Raw genomic sequence first — 16,184 nt, 5'->3', positions numbered from 1 at the left:
CTATAAGTCCGTAATTTTCCAAAGCCGAGAGCAAATAATTTATTCGAGTTAACACATGTCAGCCCCTGTGGATGGTCATTGAGGCATAAGCTCAGTTAGAAAACAAGGAGTTACAGGAAAACGAACTAAAAAGACATTCGATGAACAGGCAATAATATAAACTACAGTTTAATGATTTCTTGTTGTCACACATGGCCAAACCACCTAGCCATGACCCATCTGCTATCATTGCTTCAGATCCTATCTTAGCCGAATCCCAACTCATTTTACTGGACTCTGGCCCTGGCCCTGGCATTGACGAGCCATCACCATTTGTTGTTTCTCGTCAAGGTTCACGACTATGTGTATGATCAAGGATGTCAAAATACTATTAGTATTACATAAATTAAAAATAGGAGAGACAAGATCCTAAAATCAAACATAAATATTATATGCAGTAACAATCTCCGCATTTATGGAAATTGGAAAGCATTAGTAGAATGTACATACAACGTACCTTGGATTCGAGGGGCAAAACGTGAGGGTATAAAATTCTTGACCACCGGTGCCGAGTGTCAACTTGTTTAAAGTGGCTGGTGCAGCAGCAGCACCTGCGCCATTGCATTCAACTTGACCCGACCCACAGTCTCTGGTAACAAGGTGTAAGAATAAATAATTGTTAATATTTGACAGTCTAGGCTAAATGGAAAAATTTACCTCTGCAAAGAAAAATTAGAGCAAGAAAGAGCTTGAAGAGTCCATGTGGATAGCAAGGTTTGTTGCTTTTCTCTTGTAGTGTTAATTTTTGAATATACATAGATCCAAGCAAGGTGATCGAGTGACCAAGAAAAAATCTAAACAAATCAGTGGTGGGTTTTTTTAATGCAAGGAACATCGCTGATTTAAGTGCTGACTAGTGAGCTCAGAAGAAGATAAAAATTATATTATATTTTGTATAACACTAGGAAAAACTATATAATACAAAAGAATCTTTAATTATGTTTACCTAAAGTCTTCATTAAAATATATATTACTGTATGCTTCAAGCATTTCCAGACTGGTATTGTAATTATTACTTGTAAACAACTGATCTGAGACAGACGTACGTTGACCTTTAGATATTGATATGGTTTGGAACCAGTATCGTGTATTTATACTGCCTATGGGATTTATCTAGTTCATTTTCTCCGCTATCTTGAGTTTCATGTCAACGATAAGTTTGCGGTCGTTGAAAGAGATTAGGAGTATCTGCAGATGTGTACTAGTTATGTAGTAATCATCTCTAGTAGGCATTATACTCTCTGGCAAGCCCTGGTTTTAAGTTTTAACTCAGGCCACTATATTTTATAGTGGTCATAATTCAGCTAGTGTCTCTGTATTGCTACAGATAGTTCTGTAGTTTTAACAATCCTTTGGAAATTATATATCATTTACAATAGTATACAAAGGTGTTCTCCAAGCCAGTATATGCAAATTTTGGGAGAAAAATGCTATCACAAACCTTTACATAAGATAATAATTAGCATTGATCGATCAAAATGTCAGGAGTTTATGATACATACCTGAACACCCTCTAGTAGACCAGGCAGAAAGAATGTAGACAAGGTTATACCAGCACCTGAACCTTTTATGCAATTAAATATGAAATTCTCGACTATGGGACAGTGTTCTGCCGAGAGTAATAACCCGAAACACCTTTCCGTACAAGCAGTGCTCTGAAGTCCAAAACCCTAATAAATTTGTAACCTAGGATAGAGAAAAGAGACAAGTGACCTTCCAAGTCAAAACAATGGATTAAAAAAAATGGTACTAGTTCTCCTTGGAACTAGAATTCGAATACTCTGGACAATAAAACTTATGACTTGACATTTTTATTGTGCTTGGCAAAAATAACTTACCACACCTTTTTTTCTTGGCAAAAGAAACATATTTTTTCATCAGATGTTATCCATCGTGATACCTGTAAACATATGGATAATCCCTGGCAACTGTATGGGTACACGATCCACATATCTCCTCTCACCTCTGCTCACAGCCTCTCACTAGGGTGCACACACATCTGACATCCTTTCTCGTGTAACAAGAATAAGAAACATTATAAATTTAACACGTAAATAAGAAACAACCAAAAGAGTTCACCTTGACTGGTGCCACACATTGACACATATCAAACCCCGACAAGTTTATACATATATTTATCTTGAACTTTAACCTTATGACCAAAAGAGTTTACAGAACAGGACCTATTAGTTGTCCACTACAACTGAAATATGTAATTTTGATTCAACTCTAGAACTAGAAATAGGACAAGAACAGGAAGAGGTGGCTTGACTAGTTAATATTCATTCAGAATAGACCTCAACCAAATCAGTTGTCGAGGTCCCCTGATCGTCATAAAGGCAATTGCATTTTTGTCATCCTTAAGAGCACAAACAGCCTTTGAAAACTCTGAATCATCCAATTCATCTATCCTCTGCAACTCCTCTAAGCACCTTTGATATATCGCTCTAGCACTGTTCAAGTTCTCCTGTACTCCTTTAAACCTGGCTGCCAATGGGCTTTCTTCAAATGCATTTTCTATGATGTCTTGTGCTTCAAATTGTGGTCTCTTGTAATATCCAGAAGTTGCAACAGAATTTAATTTCTTTTTCTTGTATTGCGATTCAATCACATTCTTCTGCCTTCCTTTGGACGTAGCTGCAGAGGGGTTTTCATCTGATGCATCTTCTAAGCTATCTTCTGCTTCGACTTGTGGACTCTTATCATATCCAGAAGTCGCTAAAAACGCTGATTTCCTTGTTGTGTAGTGAGGTACATTTACATTTTTTTGCATTCTCGTGCACCTGTCAGCAGAAGGCATCTCGTAGAAAGCATTTTCTATGCTGTCTTCCGCTTCAACATGAGCACTTCTTTTACGGCCAGAAGTCTTGGATTTCCCTTTCCTAGGCTGCTTGTTCTTCACATGAAATGAAGAATCAGAATCTTGGGTATCAACATTAAATTGTTCCGGTTCTCTTGCTGGTTCCAGAACCTGTACTGTTTCTGGGTCACTGTTTACTTCCTCAAGTATCTTATTTGCACTGCTTGGCAAATGAAGATTCTTAGCACCAACAGCCCCAACAGAATCTGCCACAGATGAAAAGAAAAATTATAGAAGTAAATTTGTCACATATGGCGAGTAGAATTTTAGAAGAGTATACCACCATATACCACCAAGGGTAAAGGGAAGAGTACCTTCAAAGATAATGGTCATTTTATCATACAACGGAAAGCTCCTCCACCTGTAAGGTCTTGCATCACGTCTTACCTGAAAGAAAATGGTAAGACTTCTATAGAGAAGCAATAATCTTTGAGAAAAACATGATCCTTACTGCAACATAGTTTTCCCAAACTTTGTCATCGGCTACAACCATTTGCTTTTGCCCATCCCAATGAAACCCTGGATGACCGAGAAGGGTTTTTATTACACCATAGTCTTTCTTCATCGCACTGTAACGCAATTTTATCTGGTTCTCCTCCACATTTGTTCCAAATTTCTGATTTAATTTCTGTGTGACAGTTTTGTATACTTCATATTTGAATAAGTTGGAAGTAGTTTTCCCACAATTTTGCTGCTCAATAAGCAGTTCAAGCAAGCATTCATCATGAGAAGAAACCCATGACTTCCGCAAACCAACAAGTCCATAATGTGAGAGAGACATTTCCCACTGCTCAAATTTGAGAAGAAATTAATGATTAAAAAGAGTAGTAATACAAGTAGGAATGTATTAAATTAATTCGTCAAAATTCAAAACATTAAAATCAAGGTAATTACCAAGTTCCAAATACGATATGTACTATAATCCAAAGAGGATTATATAAAAATACAGATACAGAATCAGTTAATTTATTTTATCATTTGCCAGACCAAGGTGCCAGAACAAGAGGATCAATATTATGAAACTTCTACGGGAGAAGAAAATGAGGATACGGAATATGAATTACAGAGAATCATTTACATAATGCAATTCATAATAATATAGAGTAAGCAAGTGAAGATCTATCTTCCAAAATAGCTGGGAATATATCTGATTTCTGAGTAATGCAAGATGTACTTTTTACGTACCACTGTGGCTGTGGCAGATCGAATTTTTTTAAAACTAGATATGCATTTATCTATGTCTCTTCGCCGCATACTTCAACTCTTAACTACATATCAGCATTATCCAGATAATAAGGAAACTTAGCTTGTTTACTCCAGTCACATGACAATACTTAAGTAATTCGAAAACAGATTAAGATATCCTGCATAAGTATAATTTAACATGTCTACTGACTCCAGCCAAATGAAACACATTAACTAGTTACAACTGCATAAAAAGTCTACAGTCCAACATCCCTAGACGTACACTGTACAAAAATTCTAAAAGATAAGTGGTGCGAAATAGAACCTTCTAAAATCAGTTCAGATAAAAACTCGTAACTACCTAACAGAAATGTGATAAGAAGTAATTCATATCCATTAAAAATATCCCTAATCAGCAAACTTTGAGAATAACTAGAAGAATAGATACCCAGAGTTCCGTACGTTTTAGATTGAAAAGTTCAGCAAGTCTTTGTACTGTACTAGTGACGTTTTGATAAATGAAGTAAATCAGCACAAAACTACAAAACTGAACAATGCCACAACCTTCTTGATATTACTTTCTACGATAAAAGTAGGCGGCTAACCCTACAAATATTTAGTCAAACTTCATTTGACAGTGAACAGATACTACACAAAGGACCTTGTTGCTTTAGCAGTAGGCATTTTAGGCAGCAAGCTCACTATTTAATTGCTATTGAAATGCAAACAATACTGAAAATCAGTAACATTACTTGTCAATTACATCCATAATGTAAATAAAAAGATTCACAATTTTCAGCTAAAACGAACAACCTATACTTGACAACTCAAACTTCCAACTAGTTCACAACACGGTCTTAGGATCAAGAATGTTTGGTCCAAAATACCATAATTCAGGAAGAGATGCTAAACGAGCATGAAAGTTAACAACCTTTTAGTACCAATGTGAAGGGCTGTTACACATTCCGGACTTGCATAACTACCCCGAAAATATGTGCAGCCTTTTTCTGACTAAAAATGCTCGAGTAACACTAACAGCTAATATCCCCAAGTCCTAACATACGTAGGAAATCAAGATATTATATTATAAAATTTAAAATTTCAAAATCATAGACACATAAGCAGGGAGAACCTTAATCAAGTAAACTAGCAAACACCATCACTTAAAGATTGTTACATATTTGACTTAATTGTTATTATCATTTTAATCGAAAAATAATTACCGAAAAGGGTCAACATATATACCTATATGTAGGCATATGAACAAATTGAAACAAAATTGAGAATCTTGAAAAAAAACAATATAAATTTAGCAAAATGAATTGCCGAGCAAGTACCTGGAATTTGTGAGACAAAAATTAGGGCTTAATCGTAATGGCAGCCCTTTCTCCAAGATTAGGGGTTAGGGACACTAATTAGACCTTACGTCGTCGATTTGGGACTTCGGGTGTATTTGTACAAAAAAAATTGAAAATACATAAAAGAATGTGGCCCGGCCCGGGTATGAAAATGTGTGTCTACCCGGTAAAAAGTAAAAATTGTTGAAAATTAAAAAACAATATTTTCAATTTTCTAAATTTTTTGAAAACTGTAGTTTTAATTATTTCTATTTTTTTGTATCTCAAAGTTAATGGATCACTATAATGGTTTTTTTAACGTGTGCCCGTTAACACGCAATAAATACGGAAAATTTTAAATTTTGGTCATTTTGATTGTTTTATTTTTTATGTATACAGGTGGTCCACTATATTATAAAAGGGTATCCAATTAAGAAATAATGTCCAAAATTCACTAATTTTAAACTTAAACCTTCCAAAATACTCAGATGCGCGAGAATCGCCCAAAATACCCACGGAATACGAATGCGTAATCAAATTTCTAAAATTTAATAAAGAATACGCATTTTGAACATGTGTATTCACTCTTGTTTTTATAAAGAATGCGCATGTTCAATGTGCATATTCACAAAAAAAAACAAAATGTAAATACGTATGTTCAACATGCATATTCTTTATTAAATTTTGAAAATTCGAATACGCATCTTTCACATGTGTAACACCCCTTTTTGTAATAAAAGGTAGATATTACTTAAAATCCATAAACCTGCAAACAGAGCACTAATATATTTCTAACAATAATTAAACAGTCTAAAATCTCCAAAATAATATTAAATCTCCAAAACGTCTAAATCAAATATATAAATGCTGAAATCTCTAATAAGTAATTAAGTCTAAATAATGATAGAAGTCTGAAATCCTAAGAACGAAATAAAGGGAGCTCTCCATTCACACAGTCCCAGATCCCCCTAAGCACCTGCCAGAAAAAGAATACGGCATGAGCCAAACGCTCAGTACGAATTTGGAATATAATTTATAGAACAATAGATCAGAAATACATAATCAGCAATTTATAATAAAACAACAATTTTTTAAAAAAATAAGTAAGGCTGAAACAATATAGGGTTAGGATATTTCATACCGAGATCAGAACATATACAAATACACACATCATAGGGTACCTAATGTGTGCAACAAAATGGATAACGTGTACGACATATACAACGTCACCATAAATCAAATCACAAATCAAACTCTGGGTGCACCCACGTATCCTGAACAAATATCAAATGCGCAAAAGCTCCTCCCAAGAACTAACAGAAGGATACGCCGTGACCAATCACACTGTCACGGCACTGGTGCCGCAATGACATGGCTGTAGTACCCCTACAGGTGGTTAACTCGGTATACCCTAAATCACTAAGAGTTCAAAATAAAATATTTTCGCAAAATTTAAAATCACCTGAAATAAATAACTCGGATTTCCAAAACAGAGGGTGTCATAAATAATTTTTGAAAACCGCATAAACAGATATCTAAATTTTTTTAAAAACAATTTTCAGAAGTTAAGGCGATCAAAGCAAATATCAACGGAATGAACAGAAAGTATAACAGAATGAATCAAATAAATATAATGAATACGAGGAGTAGCGCTGAATAAAAAGGGGACAGAATCCGTACCTCGAATACTGCAAACTCTAATATTAAAGAAATCCGCGAACGTTCCGCTAAATTCCCGGCCCCCGATCTAAATAACAAAAGAAAATTTATTATTTATATTCGTTTTGTTTACTTACTCCATAACAACAACCTTCACATAACCTTGATTTTACATTAGCTGATATGGCCTATAATCTAAGCTAACTAAAACTTAAATACTAGTAATGTTTCCTGCGACTCTGACTTTACTAATCTACCATATGCTAGTTCACAAATATGGGTCACCTAGTTATTATAACATTAATATAACATACAATATTACATTGACTTAGCATTTTTTTTTTCCGAAAGTTTACAAAATCAAATCAAACTTGAATAACAATCTTACGACGTCATGCTACCCAGAGATGTATCACAAACTTGGTACTCTAAAAAAAAATAGAATAACACCACAAATATATTATAATCAAAATAAAATAGTAAAAAAAAAGATCCATTTAAATGAGTTTATAAAAAAAAGATAAGTAATAAAATATTATTATATATATGCTGATTATAAATTAAATTTGCACAAATTAACATGAATGTCTCTCAGAGTCTTGAATCTGCACATAATAACAATAATATTATGAAATCTATCCATGATTGTTAATTTGAAATAAGTCCCAATACATGTAAAATCAAAGTACAATAAAATAAAAGAATAGAATCTTATTTTAATAATTTGATATCTATACATTACACGTGATCTCCTGCCAAACTTGTGTGCTATGCTAGTTAGCCATACAACCTAGTTGATACTTTAACTATATGATGGACATAACCAATGCATAAAACGTAGAGCAATTAACAATTATTAAATAAGAATATTTACCTACTTCTCTAGTAAGAACATACAACAGACTATCGCCTCACTTTCTCTCCTCTTGAAACAGCTCCGCTTCTTAAATCTCTGTTCCCTTTAAAGAATAGGGTTTTGGTTGCGTACTCTTATAAACACAATAGAACTGAATAATATATAACCTACTAACCTCACCTATTTCGATTAGAATTCTTAAAGCTTTAAAAAAAATAAAATAATAAATCCAATCATAATTATATATATTTTAAGTTCTAGTTCTTTTCTTATTAGTAAATCTAAAATAATATAAACCCATATTATTATTATTATTATTATTATTATTATATGAAAAATATATAAGATTCACGTATATTACAACATGCGTGTTCAGTCATTAATTTGGGCGGAACATCCCGTTAAATGGTATTTTGGGCATTTCTCCTCAAATGGTGGGTATTTTGGTTTTTCACCCTTTCATCAAAATAGTTTAAAATTATAGTTTTCTGTGTTTAGTATGTACTCATGAATACATAATAGAAAAACCGTATAACTAATCTATTAACTTTGAGATACAACAAATTTGAATTTAAATATATGGCTCAGTAGTCTACGTAACTAGGTTCGTATCATGAAATTATATTAATATTCATGTTAACTTTTAAGATATGTGAATATAATTTTAGTCGAAAAAAGATATATGAATATAATTATATATAGAGTAAACTGCACTTTGTGTACTAGTAGTTTGGCTGTCAAATCACTTGAAATATTGACATTTAAAAACCACGTGTTATAACATATTTTGGAAATTTTAATAGTTTGTTATTTTTTGTCAAGTCCATCCAACTCCCGTTATTTCTGGAGAGGGTAATTGTGAAAGTTCATTATTCCTACGGGTCTTTGAGTTATAAGTACATTACACCAACCCCAATTCATTATTGTACATTTTTGGAAGCTCTAATTACCAAATTGTCTCACCCACGAACAGAGAATGGCTCGCACAGATGAGGAAATCGATGTAATCTTGGATCTTAATTGTTTATGTGACCACTCAATGATTTGGGCCAAATGCTGGGAGGCGATTTAGGGTTTGTCACAATAATAAGATCGGTTACGGTGGACAAAGAACCACCTGGATCTCATACATTGGAGATAATCAGAGAGATTCAAGAGTGTTTGTCACAATAATAAGTGTGGTTACGGTGGACAAAGAACCACCTGGATCTCATACATTGGAGATAATCAGAGAGATTCAAGAGTAAGCACTGGACGTGGAGGGAAAGTTAAGACAGAAGATTGGTCGTTATGTGAAAAGGCGTGAAGTTGAGATGCTGAAAATGAAGAAGAAGCAACAGGAATTGGTTGCGGAAATTTTCGTGCTCGGTGGTCTGATGATGAACATGGATGTCAACACTATGAATGATGTGACCGTTGCTGATATTGAGGACTATGAATGATGTGACCGTTGTTGATATTTGTAATTACTAATCAAATTAGATATTTTCAAATAGATATATAACTAAATATTTAGTCAAAACAAATAAAAATTATCTAACAAAATTATAGGAAGTGTAACCGGGAGTGCATGATTTGAAGTAAAATGAAATGAGAAAGTAGCATCTCTCCGACTTTCAAATTTTCACCATTTAAGTTGTTATTTTCCTAGTTGGCTGAATCACCCAAACACCTCTTAAAAACATGAATGAACGTTTTCATGCTGTAATGGGCCTTAAATGATGTGCCAAACAGGCACTTAGAGCTCGCTGATCAATTGCAGCTCTTTGTCAAGTCGGTTTTACAACATGTTAGAAAATAGACAAAACAGTCAAGTTAGAACTGCTGTCTTGCAGCATTTCAATAGCCTCCTAGGAGCGAAATAATATGATTTGTAACAATGAAATGATATATATGAATACAGTTTACTCACTTAAAAGAAAAGAACATTGCGTTGAATATGTATTGACAGGGGGATTTAAAGATCAATTCAGATACCATATTGATGGTTGATCTCCTCCATCCACCGTCAATTCATATTCGGACTTGTATTTTGATGACTTTTGTGTTCACTACTCTCTTGTTGGTCGACTGGAATCTGTTCTCTTTCAAGGGTGGGGTTCAATGGAGTTGCCACTAAAATAACAACAAGAATCCGATTCTATACTATATTCTCAGTTTTCACCAACTGATCTATAGTTCGACAAAGAGAATGACGACCAGACTATTTTTCTGATAGTTGATAAATACCAAGAGGCAAAATCAGAATCAAATAAGATCTACCTTTGCGACTTACAAATTCCGATGGAAATGAAACCGGATCATATTTTAGGCATTAGCTCCTAATCACTACTGCACATAACAGACCACCTGAATACGATGATCTAACACATGATAATGCACCAACAAATCGCATTTAGTATTAGCAAGAACAACGCCCACAATACAATTGCAAAGGGATCCTATGAACAAGACTAATATTACATTTCAGAATGAACTGATCTTTCCCCTTGTACTTTAGCTTGTTGACACCAAATTAACCAGTTCAATAGAATACTAAAGAAAACGATGCAATGAGGATCTTAACAAATTACTTGGAACAAGTTTCACCTCAGAACTGGCTAATGCAAAGATGTTAAAACATAATCAATCTAAAAGAAAACATATGATGGCTACAGCTGAAACAAAAATAGTACACAGCAAATTAGGGTATGAGAAATCAAACTGTAGCTTATACAGAGAAGCAAAATCTGAAAATGTATAAAAATATACAGAAGAAACTGCTGCAGCACTAAATTCAACAGGATGTGTTTGAAACCCAACATATGAAGATTTATGAAATTCACTAACAAACAGTCCCAATTCATTAACATTAATAATAAAAATAAGTATCAAAATTGATCAAACTAAAAAACAAAACCATCCATTTGCCATTAACGATCAAACCATCATATCATTAAAACCAAAAAACATCGTCCTCGCAGCATTGAGAATCATAAAAGGTTCACATCAAACATCCATAGTCTATTTCAAGCCAAATTAAAAAAACTAGAAAAAAACAAAAATTAAAACTAAATAATAGATAATAATGAGGGCGAGTAAATGGGAGCAAAATGTGGAACAAGCACACAAATCACACTCCCTTGACCACCCCATAACAACCAGCTTAACAACCTCTAACGACCACCTCCAGAGCTGCTGCAATCTCTCGCGAAATGCCCCTCTTCACCACACTTGTAGCAACCACTTCCACCGCCGCCACCGCCGCCACTTCCATACCTTCCACCACCTCCACCGCCATAGCCGCCGCCACCGCCACCATAACCGCCGCCGCCGCCGCCACTCTCACAGTCCCTAGCCATATGACCATTCTCCCCACACTTATAACACCCACCACCACCGCCTCCACCCCGACCACCTCCACGTCCTCCACCACGACCACCATAGCCTCCACCACCGCCACCATACCCACCATCACCATAGCCGCCGCCGCCATATCCGCCTCCTCCACCGCCGCCACCGCCACGATTACCGCGCGTGCTACCCTGAACAGGAGCACCATCAGGGCCAGTAACGTCAACAGCTTTTGTCCTACCATCACTACCATTCTCAATAACATACTCAACATTCTCACCATCACCCAAGCTACGAAACCCATCAGATCTAATACTCGACTGATGAACAAACAGATCTTCACTCCCATCATCTGGTGTTATGAACCCAAACCCCTTTGTATCATTAAACCACTTCACACTCCCCTTCAATCGACTTCCATTCTCTTCCTCCATCACCACACCCCCAAACAATTTATATGGTATCTTCCTTCTCTCTAAGTATAATTTGGAGTGTGCGAGTGTTTAGTAGTACAGGGCTCCTCAATTTATACACCCAGCTTGGGTGAAATTATTATTTTTACCCATTTCCGAGCGGTGAAAATGTCTTCTCACGCTTCACATTCTGTTGACTGGAATCTTGAAATATTTTTTCACAGTTAAAATTTGATTTTTGACAGGGATTAAAATGACATAGGGATTAAAATGACACGTGTTACTTTTTAATTTAATATTAGTATGGCGGATTATAATTTTTACGTAAGTGTATTCAATAATACAATGACATCTCAGCCAAGATATGTATTTAAAAGTTGAAATTAGGAGATATTTTTTATTAATATTATTTTGGGACGGACTTAAATTATACATGTTATATTTTAATTGGAATATAAACTTGTCATACTATCATATTTACATCATTATATCTAATGATTAAAAAAATATTAAAATTTATTAAATGACACGTATTACGTTTTGATTTATTACCTATTATAATTATTACGTAAGTGTATCCAATAATATTATGAAATCTCATCAATTACATGTATTACAAGTTATATAAAAACTGTGTTATAGCGTATTTAATTTATTTGTTATATAATATATTTTTCTCTATTAGTTCATTTTGTTTTTCAATTGATATACTAGCATGATATATATTAAAGTACTAACATCATTATATTTAATGATAATGCAAATAAGTGATTATCCATATTTCTGAATATCTATATTGAATATTTATTTTGGTAATCAATTAAAATTTTAAATTTAATATGACGCAAATAAGTAGGGTGAGTATTCACTCGATTCGGTCCAAACTTGGATATAACCAAATAGACTAAAAATCGAAATGTTAAATTTTTATCGTACCGAATTAAACCAATTTTTATTATGGACCGAATAAAACCGAAACAATTCGATTCTGTCCAAAATAGGACTAAACCGAATAGACTGAAAATCGGAATGTTAAATTTTTTCAGACCAAATTAAACCAAATTTATATTATGAACCGAACAAAACAGAAACAATTTGTTTCTTCCGGTTTGAATCGAACGAACTAAATATTTCTCAAAATAATTCTATTAAAAATTAAATCAAAGATTATAAACTTTAAAACACAATAAAAATAATATGATATAAAAAATTCTAAAAATATATTAATATAATTATAAAATAAAAAATATGATTATGATTTATAAAATTTATGTAAAATTTAAATAATATACAAATTAAATTATTTATAAGTTTGTCTATTCAGTCCATTGAATCTGCATCGAAATATTATTTAAAAAGAACCAGACTAATCAATATTTTTTTTGGGCTACTCGGTCCTGACAACTAAATTTCAGAAAATATAGGATTAAACTGAACTGAAATAGCACGGTTAAATTCGCCTTTTCGGTTTTAATTTGGCTCAACACTACAAAATAATGATGATCCATATTTCTAAATATTTATACGGGTAATTAATTCAATTTTTAAATTTATTATATATCAATTGATTTATTAATGCAAATTAACAAATTAAAATTTTGTTCGTTTCAATATACCAAACTTATAATTTAAAATTTTTTGGATTCAATAACCAGTTACAACTTTAATTTAATATATTTTAAATTAAGTAAGAGAACTTTAAGTTTCAAGATTTTATAATTAACACAAAATAAGATCCACCATAATCACTATTCACTACATGTTACGTATCCCTTCAATATAAAAATATTAATTAACTCCTAAAACTAATTGGTAAAAAACCAAAATATCCACCATTTGGGAAAAAATGTTCAAAATGCCAATTAGCGGTACTGTGCGACCAAAATACCCGTTGAATATGCATGTGAGAGATGCGTACCCACCATTTCAAATTTTTACAAACAATACGCATGTTCAACATTCGTATCCACTTTTTGCATTTTAGTGACATGCGTATTCTTTATAAATCAAAAAATAATACGCATGCGTATTCTTTATTAAAATTTGAAAGGTTGACTATGCATCCCCAAAATGCGTATTTCGTGAATATTTTGGACGGTCCGCGCGCATTTGGACATTTTGGACAGTTGAAGGTGAAAAATAGTGTATTTTGGGCATTTTTTCAAAACTAATTACATAATCTATAGTTAAATATCACTAAATTAAATATAACAATTTTTTTATGTAACAACAAAATTGACAAACAAATGAGGCGTGGCATTACTACTTTCCCTGCACCACTCATTTCTTTATGGATTCCATTTTTTGACATATCTCTCATTCATTTCAAAAAAAATTATAAAATGGTCAAATTTATAATTTTAAAATTAACTACCCTGTTTTTTACTCTACTTTATATATTAAATATTGATTGATCTCAATTTTTTATGCTGTTTTTTAAGTTTTTCTCATTGATTTATTTTTTTCTTAACATTCATACCAAGTTATAATATAAAGAATTGAGTTAGATCAGAAGAGTAACATTTTACTACATTAGACCGTGTTATTTTTCATCTTGGAAGAATATATTTAAATTAAATGTACAAACTGAAGGCCAAGTAAAATGACGATTGATATTCTACTGGCCGGCAGGTAAATTAGTATTTTGACCGTTTGATTGTGGGAATACTGAGGGAGCAGCAGCAGGAGCAGTTAATTGGAACGAGAAAGGGTAAAGGTGAATTACGATTAATTTTTTTTACCTGTTTTAACATCGGTACTTGTAACGTATTCAATACCGCTGTCACTTTGCAGCAGAAGAATGGACATATATTTCCTCGAAAGAGTAAAAAGGAGTACTACTATTAGGGAGCCCCATTCGGTTCGGGCAGTTTTTGCCGAATTTGAAATGAAATTACATGTACTTGATTTTTAAAATTGAATTATAATCGAAATTATCAGTTCGATTTTGATTTAAAAAATTTTGGTTCAATTTTATTCACATCAATTTTGATTTTAAAATTGTATCAAATAAAATTAAATAAATAAATATAAATATTAAAATTTTTAAATATAGAAATTATAAGATAAAATTGTTCCCAATAAAAAATGCAAAGTTTTTAATAAATTATACGCGAATAACCACAAGCTACCAAACCATAAGTCCATTAACATGACCAAATGGAAAAAATAGAAGGCTCAACTATCTGCATCTTGTTTTGTTAACTGATTCGTTTATAAAAGAATTAAAACACAATTGTACCTGCGAATCATCACTAATTAAGTATATTAAGAAAAGAATAGGTTGATAATGTTTTTTTACTCTTCTCTCTCTCTTTACTCCCTCCGTCCTATATAATTTTTTTTTAAAAATAAGCATATTAAGAAAAATGATTAGGTTGATAAAAATTTTCCCCAAATATCCTTATTTAATTTATTAAAAAATGAGAGTATAGTTAAGTTTTAAAAATTCAAATATCTTTATTTCCCGATTTTCAATTAATCCTAAATCGGTAGTTCTACCGATCTTCCCTAATTTCCGATTTTTACAACTGACACGAATGTGAATAATAATTTTGGAAATTACTCCCCCGTCCCAACTATTTGTTTACGTTTGAGTTGGACACGGAGATTAGGAAAAATGATAAGGTTGTAGTGGAAAGTTAAAAAAGCGAGTATTGTGATGGGACCGATTACTATTTTAGGTATAAAGTGTGTATAGTGGAGGTAAGTAGTGGATGAGTTTATTTTTTATATTATAACATTTTATTATTTTTGAAAATTTTTGAAAGAGAAAGAAGGGTGGTGCTAAATGCGGTAAATTTTTACTTCACAGAATAAGCAGGAGTTAGTTACTGTATTACCCTCTTCGTATAATAAATGTAGGTTTGAATAGTCGCTACTTGCTGATTACATGAAAGTGTACAGTTGTACACCATGACTCGTGAGGAGTGTTCTTGTTTTAATTTAGTTCTAAAAAGCGAGGATGTTTTAATTTTTAAATTGATTTTTATAGAGAAATTATCAAAATTACTTAAATTTTTGTAAACGTTTATTACTTTACTGTGTTATAAAATTAAATGTAAAAATGCAGTTTAACCAAAATCAAGTAATTGTAATTAAATAATTGAATTTGTGTTTTTATTGCATTAAAGGTTGTAATTGGTTTAATTAGTTTAATTTGTTAAGCAAAATATTTTTTGTAAAACAAAAAAGTTCACCTTTAAATATTTTTTTAAAATCCCAATATTATTTTAAAAAATCACCTTTAAATATTTCGAATTTGGAATCAGAATTTGACGTGATTTCAAAAAAAAATTCGAAATTTGATCCCGGTTATCACAAGTTACCTTGCATATTAAAGTTGTAATCTATATTAATAATGAAATAATTAAATAATTTGATTTTTATACAAATAAAATTTCATTATTGTATTGAAAATAATTAAATAAACTAAAGCGGAAAAAAAGCACAAACAAAAGAGAAAACAAGTATAAGATTTAATAAAAAATTAAAGTAAATTT

General features: G+C 32.4%; 2 protein-coding genes and 1 long non-coding RNA gene across 6 annotated transcripts; all 3 read right to left on the bottom strand.

Moving 5' to 3' along the window:
- Nucleotides 1-110: 110 nt before the first annotated feature.
- LOC141702259 (uncharacterized) lies at nt 111-5,548 on the bottom strand. 4 transcript variants are annotated; one of them, XM_074505952.1, is made up of 7 exons: nt 5,422-5,548; nt 3,351-3,686; nt 3,214-3,286; nt 1,878-3,105; nt 1,542-1,725; nt 497-628; nt 111-338 (listed from the first exon to the last, which is right to left on the bottom strand). In XM_074505952.1, the coding sequence occupies exons 2-4, from the start codon at nt 3,678-3,680 to the stop codon at nt 2,315-2,317; spliced, it is 1,194 nt and encodes a 397-aa protein (XP_074362053.1). In that variant the 5' UTR covers nt 3,681-3,686; nt 5,422-5,548; the 3' UTR covers nt 111-338; nt 497-628; nt 1,542-1,725; nt 1,878-2,314. The 4 variants fall into 4 exon arrangements, with proteins under 4 accessions (XP_074362053.1, XP_074362054.1, XP_074362055.1 ...); XM_074505953.1 differs by having other exon boundaries at nt 1,883-3,105; XM_074505954.1 differs by having other exon boundaries at nt 1,940-3,105.
- A 689-nt stretch (nt 5,549-6,237) lies between these two features.
- Nucleotides 6,238-8,039, bottom strand: LOC141702250 (uncharacterized). Its single transcript, XR_012567063.1, has 3 exons — nt 7,955-8,039; nt 7,102-7,168; nt 6,238-6,397 (listed from the first exon to the last, which is right to left on the bottom strand). It is a non-coding gene; the product is annotated as an uncharacterized LOC141702250 (long non-coding RNA).
- A 2,783-nt stretch (nt 8,040-10,822) lies between these two features.
- Nucleotides 10,823-11,781, bottom strand: LOC141702268 (cold shock domain-containing protein 4-like). The gene has a single exon (XM_074505966.1). It carries the CDS (start codon nt 11,701-11,703, stop codon nt 11,092-11,094), a length of 612 nt encoding a protein of 203 aa, XP_074362067.1. The 5' UTR covers nt 11,704-11,781; the 3' UTR covers nt 10,823-11,091.
- Nucleotides 11,782-16,184: the final 4,403 nt, after the last annotated feature.

The sequence above is a fragment of the Apium graveolens genome, unplaced genomic scaffold (genome assembly GCF_009905375.1).
Source record: "Apium graveolens cultivar Ventura unplaced genomic scaffold, ASM990537v1 ctg4827, whole genome shotgun sequence".
Taxonomy (NCBI): Eukaryota; Viridiplantae; Streptophyta; class Magnoliopsida; order Apiales; family Apiaceae; genus Apium; species Apium graveolens.
The sequence above is the reverse complement of the archived record's forward strand: the minus strand, read 5'-3'. Positions and strand labels throughout refer to the sequence as shown.

Excerpts from the sequence above, each read along its gene's own strand:
- LOC141702259 (XM_074505952.1), bottom strand. The coding sequence starts at position 3,680 with ATGTCTCTCTCACATTATGGACTTGTTGGTTTGCGGAAGTCATGGGTT. Across the intron at positions 3,287-3,350 it reads TTTGGGAAAACTATGTTGCA|GTAAGACGTGATGCAAGACC; the intron begins GTAAGGATCATG and ends ATTTTCTTTCAG. Across the intron at positions 3,106-3,213 it reads AATGACCATTATCTTTGAAG|ATTCTGTTGGGGCTGTTGGT; the intron begins GTACTCTTCCCT and ends CATCTGTGGCAG.
- LOC141702268 (XM_074505966.1), bottom strand. The coding sequence starts at position 11,703 with ATGGAGGAAGAGAATGGAAGTCGATTGAAGGGGAGTGTGAAGTGGTTT.